General features: G+C 41.4%; 1 protein-coding gene across 3 annotated transcripts in view; it reads right to left on the bottom strand.

Moving 5' to 3' along the window:
* ATP11A (ATPase phospholipid transporting 11A) overlaps window positions 1–16,675 on the bottom strand; it is a 236,885-nt gene that overhangs the window by 78,794 nt on the left and 141,416 nt on the right. For all 3 annotated transcript variants that reach the window (XM_054011221.1, XM_054011227.1, XM_054011230.1), the window contains exons 5-8: window positions 14,798–14,905; window positions 9,886–10,014; window positions 9,114–9,217; window positions 1,034–1,084 (exon numbers count right to left, since the gene is read on the bottom strand). In XM_054011221.1, coding sequence (XP_053867196.1) covers window positions 1,034–1,084; window positions 9,114–9,217; window positions 9,886–10,014; window positions 14,798–14,905 — 392 coding nt within the window. The remainder of the gene's footprint in view (window positions 1–1,033; window positions 1,085–9,113; window positions 9,218–9,885; window positions 10,015–14,797; window positions 14,906–16,675) is intronic.

Genomic DNA, 16,675 nt, shown 5'->3' on the forward strand with positions numbered 1-16,675 from the left:
TGGGGGACTCACATTATCTGAATGTATTAGCAGAGCGCTGTGCTAATAAAACAGAGTGGTCTGACAAACTATGAGTCCTGAGTCTAACTTTGACACCCAGTATATCTAAAGTTTCAGGGTAGCAGCCGTGTTAGTCTGTATCCTCAAAAAGAACAGGAGTACTTGTGGCACCTTAGAGACTAACAAATTTATTAGTCTTAAATTTGTTAGTCTCTAAGGTGCCACAAGTACTCCTGTTCTTTTTGAGTATATCTAAAAACTCCTTAGATGAGGACCATGGTTGACAACTCAATTCCTCAGGCAGAATGGAACTTTCTACTGTATGGATGAAGCTTGTCTGTGCAGGAGACAGACTGAGGAATGAGCTCAGTACCATTACCTTCTATTCCATGAGGAAGCTGTACTTCTTTGACTTGCCTTCTCTAACAAACACAGCAATATGTATATTTAAAGCAAACACCCCCACCCCGCAAACCCCTATCAAAACAAAAAACACTACACTGCACACACACTTCTTCCCCTGAAGAGAAGATGAGAAAGAATGAACTACATGTGACAGACAGTCATGTTGCTTAATGTACTACTGGAAAGTGCTGAGATCCTACAGTGAGAAGGGCAGCGTAAGAACCTATGTAGAACAATACAAGTAGAACAGAATGAAGCTATTCAAGTAAGCAATATCTGAAGTATCTATATACTGTACATGCAAAGCAGTTTGGGATTTTAAACAACACTATATAAATGCACTAAATCAATTATTAACCTTACAGATATCTATGATACAGACAACCACAAAGTGCTATCAAAACAGATCACAAACCTAATATTAAAAACAAAATGTAACATAAAAAAAGCTGATTGAATAGATGAAGCATAAAATATTCGCTATACACAAAACTGAATTTTGTAAACTTTTAAAACAAAAATTCCTACTGTAAAACCAAGACAACATACTTCTCCCTCAGGATCACTACATATTCAGGGACAAAAGAAACATAGGTATTGTACGTTAAAAACCTTCTCTCTGATTTACCTTGCAATAGGTTCATTCCTATCATGGTAAACATTTATTCGACCAACAAATCTGTAAGAGGAAAAGTACTTTAGTATCAATGCCAGATATTAATTTATTTTATATAGAACATATGCACACAAACATAACTTGGGAAATATTTGTAAAACATTTTTAAAATCTGAATTATGACTATCTGAAATTTTAGATACTCCGACACTGCATCTTACTTCTAAAACAACTTGCAAAAAATACATTAAGATGAAGATTATTTTAAAAATTGTCTATGAAGGTCCTATATGATATAAAAGTTCATTAAATGTTATATGGAGAACATATAATCAAAATAATAGAGAAGGAAGCTGGAAAATATGGATTTATTTAAAACATATTAAACTTTTTATAAACTTCACTTTTATAAGCCAGCATTTGAAGACATCAGTTATAACAGTGAGTCAATACAAAGTTTGTGTGTAACAAAGGCGAATGTGGTTCTAAGGTTACTTGCAGACCTCCTAATTAGAGCACATTTATTCATTCATTTTCAATTTCTGAAAGATGTGTTACTTACCATAACTGTAGTTCTTAGAGAAGTGATGCAGCGGTGTATTCCATTTAGATGTGTGCATGCCCAGAACACCAGAGCTGAACAATTTTGCCTAGCAGTACCCATAGCAGGCGGCGCTTATACCTCATGGCCATAGCCTCTCCCCAACACCTATAATGAGGCAAGCGCTACCTCCACCCCCGCTGAGTTCCTTCTTACTAACGGTGGCTGGAGTCAGAACTGTGTGTGGTTCTTAACCTCGCAATCCCTTGGTTTTTGACTTAATTGTTCTAGTTGCATATAGTTAGTTAGTACTCTTAGTATTAATATTAGTTAGCTTAGTTAAGTATTTTCCCTGGTGATGCCCTCACCAGGGCTCTAACATTGTGAGTCGGGGGTGGAGACGGGCAATCTCTAGTAACAACCTTCACACAGGAGCGTTCTCTACTTAGGCAAGGCTCACATCAAAGAGGTGTTCGTTCACAAAATGGACTCAGGTGGCTAGACACCTTTGCCTAAAGCAGCATCTTCTCAAGCAGGCCAGGAAGTCTGTCTCAGCACCAAGGTCTACGGAGGATCAAAAGTCGCCCTCGACCTCAGTGAGTGGTACTGACTTGCACTCTGGAACTGGCCCCTCTCTGAAGAGTGAAGAAGACACTCCCCATTGAGTGTGCCAAGGAAAAGGTGTCAAGACCGATCAAGACTGCTCCAGGCTTTGTGGAGACTCTTCTTCCTCTTCCAGGAAGAGTACAGCTATTGCCCCCGCAGCACACGGGAAGAAGCAGGTCCTTCCAACTGCTCCCCAGTCCTATGCAGGGGTGTGCGAGACCCCATACCACTGACTCCAGTTCCAGTCCCGGGGCACCCGTTGAGTCTGGTCTCGAGGACAATGCAGGCATTGGCTGTTTCCACACTAGCGGCATATCAGAAGGTGGCAGACCTCCTTTGCCTTTCCATCCCAAGCTCACCATTGGTCCAGGACTTCACCAGGGCTATGGCATCCTCAGCCTCACTGCCTGGATGGGCAGCTGAACCTTGAGGTGTATGGGCACCGCAGACTGTCGAAGTGAGGCCATTGCTGGGCTCAGCACAAAGGATCTCCTTAACACTGGGAAACTCCTTTGCGGTGCCAATGTTACTGTGGCGGCATTCCCTGCCTTCCTCCTCGGCACCATTAGCAGCATTAGTATTACCACTGACTTCAGTACTGACACCACTGCCAGCGCCAGAGACAACTGAGGCATACTCTGTGCTGGTTGTGCTGTTTCCACCATTGCACCAGTCCTTCCCTGTGGGTGACAGACGAGTCAGGCCGGTTGCTTGTGCCTTCAGAGCTGGCTCCACCTTTAACACGTCTGAAACACATCTCCTCGGCATCCAGGTCAGGATCCTCTTCCGCTCTCTATCACCTGGCCCATATCCAGGACTGTTCAGGGAGCAGCATTGGTACTGGGTTCAGCATTCTTCCTGCTGTAGGGACGGAGCCCCTGGCCTGGTGCCAACTGGCCACCAATGTTTTATCGTTATGCTCTGTAGCCCCCATAGAATCTGTGGGATGCTCCTCGATTGTGGAGGTTGCCCTCCCCATCCCACTTCAAGGCAACATCAATGGGCGCTTCAGTGGCTGGGGCTGTTGACCTGTCGAAAGTTCAGGCACCGGTTGTCCTTCCCCATGTGGAGCCTCCAGAGTTGTCCCATCCAGGTCCATGACCCATCACTGGCACAAGTTAACTGCCTCTTCATTGTCCCTGGACAAATTCAGCGGTGCCCAGCTCTCCTTTAGTGCCTGAGGATTTCAAGGCCTTCAAGGACCCTTTGTACTGAGTGGCTGCTTCCTTAAGCATCCAGGTGGAGTTCTTGCAGGAGAACATCTGTAATTTGCTAGACCCCATGGAGAGTGACCCTCCCCATTAATGATGCGCACCTGGAAAGGTTCTTTGGAGCACACCAGCTTTGGTGCCACCTAAGGGAATGTGTTTGCAGAAATGCTACTTTGTACTGATGCTGGGATTTGAGGGATTTTACTTCCACCTGACCCCTATATCCCTGGTCATAACCGCTGGGAACGACATAGCTCAGCAGGGCAAATTTAAGTCCACTCCTCAGGACAAGGACTCTAAATGGCTGGACTAAATGGTAGAAAGATCTACACCTCCTCTTCCCTGCCAATGTTTGCTAACTAGCAGGAATTGTTGTCCAAGTACAACTTTTTAAATTGGACAGCTATGCCTAAGTTTACAAACCACCTGCCTGAAGCCTCCAAGGAGAAATTTTGGGTGATTATTGCCAAAGTCTGCTTGGTAGCAAAGTTGTCGCTGCAGTGTGCGCCTGACGTTGCCGACACTTTGGCCAGAGTGATGGCTTCAGCTGTGATCATGAGAAGGGCACCCTGGCTGCACAATTTGGGCATTTTTCCTGTGGTGCAGCAAGTAATAGAAGACTTGCCCTTCGATAGTCGGGTACTTTTTCAGACAAAACCAATGAAACTTTGCACTCCTTCAAGGATTCTAGGGCTACTCTATGTTCCTTAGGGGTATATATGCTGGTGGCCAAAATGTGCCATTACAGCGCCCAGCAACAGTGCCAGCAGCAGCACTGCCCTCAACACCCCTTTGGGCAATCTTTCTCTCCTCTGAGACAGCGGGACTACCTAGAAAAGGACATAGGTCCCAAATGGGGGCATTCAGGCTCTGGTTCTGCCTGTCAACACAACCTACTCCAGCATCCCCAAGCACCAAGTTTCACTCCTTTGTCCTGTTGGGACCTCTATTATCTCATTTCTCCCCCCCCCCTCCCCTTCCCCACTTCCCCATTTGGGGACAGGCTAGCCTGCTTTCTTAGTGTTTGGGGCTTGATTACCACCAACAGCTGGGTCCTAAGCATTGTCAGATCAGGCTATGCTATCCAGTTCCTCTTCGCTCCTCCTCCCCACACTCCCTCCTAGTCTCTCTTCAGGGATCCCTCTCAGGGGATACTGCTCCTCAAGCAGGTCCAATCTCAACTGATTCTGGGTGCAGTGGAAGAAGTTCCTCTGGTGCACCAGCATCAAGGTTTTTATTTCTGGTACTTTCTGGTTCCCAAATCCAAAAGGAGGCGCAAGATCCATTTTTGATCTATGCTCTCATCAAATATATAGGATACATGAAGCTCTGAATGGTGACCCTGTCAACTATTCTCCAGGGTTGATTCAATGACTGGTTTGCTGCTCTGGACCTTCAGGATGCTTATTTTCATGTGGTGATCCTCCTGAGCCACAGAAAATTCCTCCAGTTCACTGTGGCAAACCACCATTTTCAATACGTAGTCCTCCCTTTCAGTCTGTCTTCTGTCCCTGGGTTTTTAACCAAGTGTATGATCATGGTGATGGCAGACCTCAGGAACAAGGAACCCATGTCTTCCCGTATCTTGACAACTGGTTACTAAGGGACAGGTCCAGAGAAAATATTCTCATGTACCCATTATGCTGTGCTTGCTTGACTATCTGGGTCTCATCCTAAACACTGGGAAGTCCACATTGGTCCCCATTCAGAAAATTGAGTTCACTAGGGCCCTAATAGACTCTACACATTTGAGAGGTTTTTTTACGACTGACCATTTTCAGACTTGTCACTTTTGTCTCAGGGTCTACAGTTTCAACCTTCCAAAAGAAGTTTGCACATTTCTGAAGCTCTTGAACCACACATCCGCATGCACTCAGGTGGTTCAATTTGCTTTCTTCCTCTTCAGATGTGGCTCAGGACAGTTTACTGTCCAACCCGTCACCTCCTAGTCCACCTTCCTCTGTTGATCCTGGGCTCCTTCCAGTGGTGGATTGTTCAAAGGAATGTATGTCAGGGCATTCCCTTTGTCTGGCTCTTAACAACCAGGACTGTGGTCACCAACACCTCTCTGATGGGTTGGGGAGCTCTTGCTGAATGTTCAGCGTCTGTGATAGAGAAGGATGTTCCACTGCATATCAACATAATAATGCATGTCACAGTTTTCTAGACCACATCAGGGCTCAGTGGTTCGCATACTTACCAACATTACCACTGCAATGTATTATTTGACCAGGTGGGCAACACACTCCAGAGTGCTCTGTGAAGAGGCAACCAGGCCGCGGCAGTTCTACATCAAGAAGAGTATCACTCTGATAGCTTTCAGAGTAGCAGCCGTGTTAGTCTGTATCCGCTGATCATTTGTCCAGAGTCCAGAACCATCTCATGGACCATCGCAGCAGAAATTTTAACCTGAGTCACAAGTGGTCTCTGAAGCCCAGTGTTCTGCAAATCATCTTCACAGCTTGGGGGCAGCCTGACAATCAACCTATTTACTAAAAGGGAAAACAGGAAATGCCATCTCTTCTACTCTTGAAGTGATACAAAGGATTTTCCAGCTTCTCTGTGTGCTGAAAACACTGATCAGCACTGAGGCACTGTCCAGCATCAATAGTACTGATCTGTCACCATTAGCTGAAGCAGGGAAAGATTGAGATTTGGGGTTTATGTAAATTACTGAAATTGGATCAGTGACAGTGAAACATAATATTAAGGTGCATATTATATATGTAAGTATTTAGATAGTTAATAAAGAAAGTTTTAAGCAGTTACAGCTAGAGAAAGCAAGATGGTGGTCGCCAAGAAACCAAAGCTGTGAAAACCAATATGGAGGCCTTAGAACGATTCAGCCAATAGCAGAAAGGCTGGTTGGGGTGAAATAAAGGTCACTCCAGAAACCTGAAGGATAGGGTCAGTTAGGCAGAACACAGATCTTCAAACAGGTCTATCTTTAAAGCGCATGTTTTTAATCAGGTCCAGCTCTGATTGACAGAGAGAGGGCTTGAAGCTGATTGGATGATGATAGGGATTGAAGAAACAACCAATCAGAACAGATCAAAATCTGTATATAAGGCAAGGAGCTGATAGGCTTTAGTTAGTTTGTCTGTGAAAGTGGAAAGGTACCTGCATGTGTGTGGGAGGAAAAAGGCATCAGCGCGGATAGAAGCGGGAGAGAAGGAAGTCCACTAAAAAAGCTAAATCACTAAGCAGCAGCAAGAAGTGAAACAACAGCAGCAATATCAACCCCATTTTGACAAAGCAGAAGGGAAGATATCAAAGAAGTAAGCCTAATGACTCCGATATACATATAATGTAACATGTAAATGTGTATGTATGGGATGATAAAGCTGGATCACTGTGTATGTATGCTTTGTTGTTATATGTATAGTTTTAATGTTTAAGAACTTGCTGTCAGTCTCCTATGTGTGACTGGCCATCACATCTAGAATGCAATCACTTAAAGCTGTGTATCCAACTGTAGGATATTGCAATTTTGCATACTTTAAGGTGCATCTGTGCTAATAGGATTTTATGCCTTTGTTAAGAAAATGTGTGGTTTATTTCTTTAGTATATGTTTTAGATCTGCTGTGTTTTCCTAATATTATTATGTGTTTTAGAGTTATTGTATTAGGAAATATAGCATTAAATAAAGGTTACTTTTGTTTTTGAAGAATTACTGCCTGAGTGTAAATCCTTTCAGCGGAAGGCTGTACCTGTGTCCTCCCAGGGGTTAACAGAGCTAGTCTGTTCTGGGGAGTCCTCCAAAGGTCGGAGAGAAACCCTCTGGTAAAACCCTGGCAATTCCTTGAGGGCGGGCCACCCCCTTTCACCTACCAAAACCAGACAAATTGAGGTCTGAGTTACAAATGTAGGCAGGCCATTATAGGGGAGCCTGGAGTCTGATCTTGGGGGTAACAGAGGGGGCCCTCAGTCCGGCCTCTCTGATCAACACCTTCCAAATCAGGTGGCAATCAGCTCTCCTCTATGCTTTACCTCTGATCCCCATCATTCCACAGGTCATCCTCAAGCTGAAAGTGGATTGGGTCAAGCTTATCCCCATTGCCCTGGCATGACAGAGGAGGCAATGTTGGTTTTCTGACCTTCTCATGTTATCATTCAGCCTTCCATATCTTTTTGTCTCCATCCTGACCTGCTCACACAGAATCACAGTTGCAATTTGCATCCTGCGCTCAACTCCCTGCATCTCACTGCATGGCTGCTCAGTGGTTGAATGATGAGGAAGAGCAATGTTTGCCAGCTGCTCGACAGGTCCTACTCAATAGTAGAAAACCCTCTACCAGAATGGCCTATTAGGCAAAATGGAAGTGGTTTTCAATGTGAACTTGGCCCATGGAATTCAGCTGATGCTGGCTTGCATCCAGGACATCTTGGAGAACTTGCTGCATCCTCAGTCATGGGGCCTTATGCTTAGCTCATGGAAGGTGCATCTGGCAATGATCTCACGGTTTCATCCACCTATTCATGGGAGATCAGTATTTTCCAATGGTAAGATTCTTAAAAGGAATTTTTCATCTTCATCTGCCAGTGCGGTAACCTGTTCCTTTTTGGAACTTTAATACTGTCTCAGCAGCTCTGATGGGACCTCTGGTCGAGCCGGTCAGTCATCTTGTCACTTTCCTTTCCTTTTTTGTGTCAAAATAACTGCATTCCTGGTGGCGATAACATCCGCAAGGAGAGTCTGAGTGTTACAGGCTCTGATGGCAGAGCCTCCTTATACGCAGTTGTCCAAAGACTACGCGACATTGGGGCTGTAACCAACATTTGTGTCTAAAGAAGTCTCTCAGTTTCATTTGAACCAGATGGTATATTTACCTGTTTTATTTCCTAAGCCACATTCATCCCTGGAAGAGCAGCACCTTCACAGGTTAGACATCAGATGACATCTAGCCTTCTAGACTAAACCCTGTCATGCTTTGCCTCGTCTACTTGTGTTGTACGTGGACTGTGTGAAGGGCCAGCCAGTCTCTTTACAAATTACTAAGTGGATAACATCCTATATCAAGGCTGCATACAAAATAGGTGAGGCTATGCCCCCTCCATGGGTGTGAGCTCTTTCTACGAGAGCACAAGCTACGTCAATGGCTTTCTTAAGTGACATCTCAATTGGACATTTGCAGGGCTGCCAAATGATCATCCATACATACACTTACAAACCATTTAGGAATCACCCCTCAGCATCATGGACAACGTTTGAACCCTGGTGAGGGTATCACCAGGGAAAACACGTAACTAAGCTAACTAACACTAATACTAAGAGTACTAACTATACACAACTAGAACAACTAAGTACTAACTATACACAACTAGAACAACTAAAAAACTGAGGGATTGTGAGGTTGCAAACACACATTTCTTAGCCCATGTTTTGAACATCTTAAAATGTAGGAGAGAGATTTTTAAAAATCCAATTTACATGTCACTATTTATGCTTGTTACCTGCCTTTGAATTGCCTGTCTGCTTGGATAGGACAATGAAAATTAGTTTCACTTTGAAGTTCTTAGTTTGCAATGCTTAGGTTTCAAATACTGCAGGAGTCCATTTCTTTAAAAAAAATCAGCCATTTCACTGGATTTTTATTTAATTTTCTATTATTTAAATTTTGGGCTAAGTTTGAATTGATAGCATCCCTGTAATAATTACATTATTTTATAGTTTGTTTACAGGATACCTTAGTAGCATATACTAAAGCTATAAAATACAAATCATTTTCTTACTTATAAAGGTCAGGCTGAGGTTGTTCACATTCAATGGTAGCATGCAGTGCATCGATATCTTGTTCATTATGAAATGCCTTGGTATCTTGAACAGCATAGTAAGTCTAGAATAAATGAGAAAGGTGTAACAAAAAAAAAAAATAAGCCAGAACACATGCAGTGACCAGGTTATTTATGTAATTGAAAGAAGGGCCCTAAAGTAGGTAAATTTCCCATATTTTGTGTTAAGACTGTCAAGAGCCAGGTAATAATGATTCTCATTAAAAAATATGCGCTTCCAAATACAGATCTGGAATTTTCTTCTGCCTGTCATAACTCACAGATAGTTCATACTGCAAAGAAAACTGAATCACTCTTTTCCTCTAATCTAAGCAGCCTAAATTCTAAGTTAAACATTTTTGTCTTTTCTTAACCTTTTACATAAAAGGTTCACATTTCCAAATAGGTGCATGCCTCGGTGCCCCCAATCTCGCACAAACCAGGATTTCACATATGTATACGCATGCACAACTCTAGCTCGGGCTTCACCTCTGAGTGCCCATGTTGGGCGCATACGAAAGTGCAAGTACACATAAGCAAGCACCAGTTAGAAAATTCCTCATAAAATGGCTCAATGGGGAAATAAGTTAATGACAGCTTAAATAAATAAATAAATAAAAATCACACAAACCAATATCTTTGCTTACACTATTATATAGGATGTTACTGTGCACTGTATGCAAAAAAGTTTGTTATAGCATTTTTAAAATAAAAAACTATAGTATTTTATTACTTTATGACTAGATTCACCATCCAAACTAGCTGTTGTAACAAAACATGTTCCATCCCCTCTGCTGCTTGACAGAAATATTAAGTCACATGGGAATGTTTCATCTTCTTTTACCATCACAATGTCTCCAACCTAAAAAAAAAAATAGAAAAGAAAACATGTTTATCATTAGTTAAATAGCCTAAAGATCAGATTCCAAGGATGAAATCCTTGTTCTATCAAAAGTCTATAGAAAAATTTTCATTGACTTTAATAGGGCTGAGATTTCATCACAAGACTAAGGAACTGCAGATACAATTCTCAAAAGGAGTACTAAGTCCTGTAAGACAATAAATAATACTTAGCACTTGTATAGTATCTACCCTCTGAGGATCTCAAAGCACTTCACATTCTTTTATTAAGCCTTACAACATCCCTTCTAGATTTGCATGTGTGTGGTATTATCCCTATTTTACAGATAAAAACACTGAGGCACAGTGGGGTTGGGAACGTTGAATCACGGCCACTCAGAGCTGCGGGGGGCCGTGCCTGTGGACGGTCAACATAAACCAAATGTCTCACAGCCCGCTTCTTATAGTGTGCCACAGTACAACAAAGCAGCTCCCACAGTCAAAAATTATTTTAAAGATTTTTTCCCCCTGCAGAGGCAGCTTCTGATATATTTTTTTAAACTCAAATTTAAGTACAGCAGGTCAAAGAAGGTCACAAAATTGCAAGAATTTAGTCACTGGGGGGGGGTGTCAAAATATCAAAGTTTCAATGAAAAATATCAAAAAATTAAATTTTGAAATTTTGACGAACTGAACATTCGATTGATGTGGATTTCTTGGGTTGCCTACTTTATCATGCTAAAATGCCCTTGTCTAAATAGTTTTCTAGTTAATCATTGTGCTCTTGTCAGAAGGATTTAGTGTGGTCACAAAATGAATTTCATAACAGAAAACTATGACATTAAAGACTGAATTTTGACATCACCAAAACAAACTTTTAGGAGGTGAGCAATTCTAATGATGCACAATATTTTGGTAATTGACAATGACCAAGTATAAAAGTGAAAATCAAGACAGTTTAGGTAGGACTTGGTAAAATGTATTTTTACATTTCCCAGATTGTGGAAGGAATTCCTAATGAATTAGCTCAGCTGCCGACCCAACGTCCGTATCTGCGTACTTTCAAATAATTTGGGTATTTTTGTGAAGTGGAAGTTTACATTAGAATTTTCATATTAACATTTGAGAAAACTACAACGGGGGGGGGGGGGGGGACGGACGGGACGGGACCCTTGATTGAAGTGATATTATTTCAACCATAACTTCATTTAAGATTTTTTCCCCTGTAAGTTTCCTTAGAGTTTTAAAATGTTTCAGGAGTTGCTCAGGAACAGGAGTTCCTTCAGATCTGGCAAGCTTGGCAGGGATGGATCCTATTCTTTTCCAGACAGCCTCCTACACTCATACGTTGTTTCCTCCCTCCTTTTCGCAATACCAGTTATCTTCTCCCCTACGTTTCTTTCCTTCTTGTGCTCCTTCTGCACTGTGTGGTTTTCTGCCTTCCATTCCTCTCCTAATGAGCACCCATATCTGGGCTATGCAAAATATATCACGCTCTGTAAAGCACTTGTCAGGCCAAACACAGCTTGACAAGTATTACTGGGGCCTTGCGTGCTTTATAAAGCACGCAGTGTCATGCATGGTCATGTTAACATAATTACAGCCCCTCGGTTCTGTTCCCTTGCCCCCCTAAAAGGCACAAATAAAGATGCAACTACTTGACAAGAACACATATTTTGATAGTCTAGGCCAAGAAGTTTTGCAGATTAAAATAGACCAAAAAAGCATTAGTAATATTTCTGTGAATGAAAGGATTAATTCTTCAACCTCAGCCTCAAAAATGCATTTGTGGTTTTAAGTTTGGGATAAATTGTACCAAAAAAACCAAGTGTCAATCTTGGATTAAGACCTGACAATGTGAAGTTTCAGGTGGTCAGATCCTTACAGGGAGTGAGGGTAAAAATCAGATTTCTAATGGAAAGATACATTATTTCATAGATATGGTTGAAGCTAACACATAACACAACACAAGACGACCAAGTCATTTTTGCTACAGAAAACGTACATGCATTTAAATTCTCAGCCATAATATTGTATTAATAGTTTTGTCAGTTGAATTTTCTTCTTTTTAAGAATCGGAAACAAGAAAAAAAATTTCAGAGCATGATACCAGTGAATATATTCAAATCACATTTCTTAAAATTATAGTAATTCAGAGGCACATTGGTGCAATAAAATGTCCAAACTGCCTGGAGGCACTGGGATTAAGAAATAACAAAAGGAATCCAAGATGGTTGGAATCTAGTGGATATGGGTAAAATAGATTTGTCACTAGAGAATGGGAATGAAAGGCTTCAGATCTGTCACAGGGAACGATGGTGCAGGAGAATACAAGAGGTCAGTAAGATTATTTGAGTGTGTGCTTCTAACAATTAGCCCGTAGCATTAACACTCCAATTTTATTAGAGAGAAATTTGCTTACATGTTTGTGCAGAAACAAGGAAACATTAAACTACTACAACTTATAAACAAACTAGGGAAATGCAACCTAGATGCAGCTACTATAAGGTGGGTGCAAAACTGGTTGGAAAACCGTTCCCAGAGAGTAGTTATCAGTGGTTCACAGTCATACTGGAAGGGCATAATGAGTGGGGTCCCACAGGGATCAGTTCTGGGTCCAGTTCTGTTCAATATCTTCATCAATGATTTAGATAATGGCATTGAGAGTACACTTATAAAGTTTACGGACAATAACAAGCTGGGAGGGGTTGCAAGTGCTTTGGAGGATAGGATTAAAATTCAAAATGATCTGGACAAACTGGAGAAATGGTCTGAAGTAAACAGGATGAAATTCAATAAGGACAAATGCAAAGTACTCCATTTAGGAAGGAACAATAAGTTGCACACATACAAAATGGGAAATGACTGCCTAGGAAGGAGTATTGCGGAAAGTGATCTGGGGATCATAGTGGACCACAAGCTAAATATGAGTTAACAACGTAACGCCGTTGCAAAAAAAGCGAACAATGTAAAACTTTAGTGCCTACAAGTCCACTCAGTCCTACTTCTTGTTCAGCCAATCGCTAAGACAAACAAGTTTGTTCACATTTATGGGAGATAATGCTGCCTGCTTCCTATTTACAATGTTACCTGAAAATGAGAACAGGTGTAGCCAGCATTGCAAGGTATTTAAATGCCAGATATGCTAAATATACGTATGCCACTTCATGCTTTGGCCACCATTCCAGAGGAAATGCTTCCATGCTGATATTGCTCGTTAAAAAAATAATGTGTTAATTAAATTTGTGACTCAACTACTTGGGGGAGAATTATACGTCTCCTGCTCTGTTTTACCCAAATTCTGCTATATATTTCATGTTATAGCAGTCTCGGATGATGACCCAGAACATGTTGTTCGTTTTAAGAACACTTTCATCACAGATATGACAAAACGGAAAGAAGGTATCAATGTGATATTTCTAAAGATAGGTTTAGGAATCTGAAGTGCCTTCCAAAATCTAAGAGGGACAAGGTGTACAGTGCGCTTTCAGAAGTCTTAAAAGAGCAACACTCCAATGTGAAAATTACAGAACACGCACACCAGAATTAAATGTGCTTATGTTTACAAGACACAAACAGTGAATTATATTTATATTGAAAATGGTGGCAAGAGTAATTTTTTTGACAGAGAAGATTTAAGAATACCTGACTGGCACTAGAACTACAGCTGCTTCTTTGAAAAGGTAAAGATGAAGGGACCCAAACAAACTGTGTCATAAGGATAAATGGTCTTAAAAAAAATACTAGGCTAGTGAAGAGATCAGAACACCAAACGGAAGAGTCACAAGGAATTTTGCCAAGAACTCTGACAAGAGAATTCTGGCAAAACAGGAGGCACCAGAAAAAAAAAGGGTATTCCAAAGAAATGCCCATCAATTGTTTCAAACTGTTGACATTCTGAAAATTAAACCAGATAGGCAAGTTGTTTTGCTTATGACAATTTACAGACATTAGTTTCTGAAAATAACCCCCAAAATATCAGGGGTGCAGGTACAAATGTAGAAATCTAAAGGAGAGGCTTTATGATGCTGAAAAGGTACAAAGCAAGGATTGTATTCTGATTGGGCTGTGTCCTCTTTGCAAGGAGAGGAATTAGTCAATGGATTTTGCATCAAAATTGGATTAAAAGAGACTATCTTGCTGGAGAGAGAGAGAGAGAGAGAGATGAAAACAGAAGAAAACTTCTATCCCTTCACTCCTGGTTTAAGAAAGAGATAATGAAAGGACCAAGGAGGGTAGAGAGACAACCCAGTATAGGGAATGGATAGGGGAGAGCCTAGCAAAGCAAGGATGAGGAAGGAAATGCTATAGCTTTTTACAATATTTTATTCAGATTTAATCAGTTTTAAAATATTTTTCTAAAATTTTATTTTCCATATTGATGTAGTGCAGTGTTTCCCAAACTTGGGACGCCACTTGTTTAGGGAAAGCCCCTGGTGGGCCGGGCCGGTTTGTTTACCTGCCGTGTCTGCAGGTCCGGCCGATCATGGCTCCCATTGGCCGCGGTTCGCTGCTCCAGGCCAATGCGCAGCTTTCAGCAGCTCCCATTGGCCTGGAGTGGCGAACCGCGGCCAGTGGGAGCCGCAATCGGCCAGACCTGCGGACGCGGCAGGTAAACAAACAGGCCCGGCCCGCCAGGGGCTTTCCCTAAACAAGCGGCGTCCCAAGTTTGGGAAACACTGATGTAGCGAATACTGTGATCCTGAGCGCATTACATTTTTGTCTAATTTGTATTGCAAGTGGGAGGAGTGGGGGAGAGTTAAGCCTGATCCCTAAAAAAATACCCAGTGTTAGTTGTTACTTACTCTTAATTTTCGGCTTTGCTTTCTAACCAGTTTGCCATGCTGAATGAAATGAACAGGGCATTGGTTCATTGCATTGTCTGCTTTATGTCGAAGCCAATCTTCATAACCCTAGAAAACAGTGAAGTGAAATGGAATAAAGTTAAGGAAATGCAGCTAGCCACACTTTACATTGCAGTTGTAGATCAAAGCTTTCTTACAAAAAATAGTTAAAGAATTTTCCATTACAAGATGATAATTAAAAGTAAAGCATACCACTAAAATCTTCAATAGTTTATTATTTAGCAAATCAGATGTGCTTAAATAACATAAGTGAAGGTAATCTGATGGTGTGAGTAGGGTTTGTGAAAAAATGCAGAGCCACTTCTTGATCTCTGGTGAATAATGGGTAAACTCCAGCTCAACTTCCACCACTCCTTGCCCAAGTGCTCTGAGGGGTTTCTATAAGAGTGGCTGCTTAAGAGACATAGTGTGCAGAATGCATTTGGTAAGGTTGGGCTCAATATTAAGCGATTACAGGGCTGGAATGAACTACAGGTCTGTCACATTTTACCCGCATTTAACACGCGTGATTTCAGCTTTACGCGGTCGGCAAAAATAAAAAAAAAAGAGAGAAAAATAACCATTTTAATACTGTACTTGTAGTGCGGGCAATTTCACCCGCCATTCAACTCAATGTAATTTTGACTTTACGCGGTTTTCACTTTATGTGCTAACCGCAGAACGGAACCCCCGCGTAAGATGAGACTCGCCTGTACAAACTGGGGAGTTTCCCTGTTGGTTTTCTGATTACACTGGACTATTATTTGGTGTACACAGTACACCAACCCTACAGAATAAGTTTTGAGACAGTGACCTTGCTGATGCTTATTTTGGTTGATGAATTATTCCACCAATTTATAAGGTTACATTAGAGAGGAACAAATACAAATATAGTTGAAGATCTCAGCAATACAATGATAACTCTGCTTTCAAATTTGTATAGCCATATTATAAAATTAAAAAAATTAGTTTTACTATTTTATTAGTTTTTTTTTAAAAATGAATGGATACTTTTTTTTGGAGGTGCAAGTTCCTCCTACTTCCCATCCTCCCCAAATCTCTCTTGCATTAATTCCATGGAAGCCCCTAATTTACACAAAGACCAGATGCTAGAACTGATCTATAAACAGAGAGCCGACCTAAGCAGCTCTTTTGCCTGGAAATTCCTAGAAACAAGGCAATAGATGCCATATATCCAGGGGCAGAATTCAGCATATTGCTTATGATTAATGACAACTGGAAGATGCAACAACAGCTGCTAACAATATCAGTGACAGTTCACCCCACAGGTTTTCCGTTATTTTTATGAGAAAGGGTAACTTCAAGCTTATAAAGGATTTTCTATGGCTGTATTTATTTTTTTATTTTTAGAGATGCACCCATTACATGTGTGCAGGAGCATACACACAAATTAAAATGCAATTTGACATGTCAACCAAATATGAAAAGATAACTCCAAAATCCAACTGAAGACACAAATATACCCCAGCAATGGGAGGAATCAAAATGCTGCTGTTTTTAATTTCTTTAATAACTAATGAATGAGAAAAGCCCAGATGACCTTTACACCATGCCACTGAAAGTCACGGTCCACAGGCCATTGGACCAGCAGGAAAAGCAAATTCCAGAGTCTATGGCCATCAATTTAAGACATCCTGCCCTAGTCCTCAGAAATTCCAAATCAACTAATCTCAATTGTTGTGGTAAAGAAATACAGTAGAACCTCAGAGGTAAGAACACCAGAGTTATGAACTGACCGGTCAACCACACACCTCATTTGGAACCAGAAGTACGCAATCAGGCAGCAGCAGAGAGAAAAAAAAAGAGCAAATACAGTAC

The sequence above is a fragment of the Malaclemys terrapin genome, chromosome 1, assembly GCF_027887155.1.
Source record: "Malaclemys terrapin pileata isolate rMalTer1 chromosome 1, rMalTer1.hap1, whole genome shotgun sequence".
NCBI classification, from domain to species: Eukaryota; Metazoa; Chordata; order Testudines; family Emydidae; genus Malaclemys; species Malaclemys terrapin.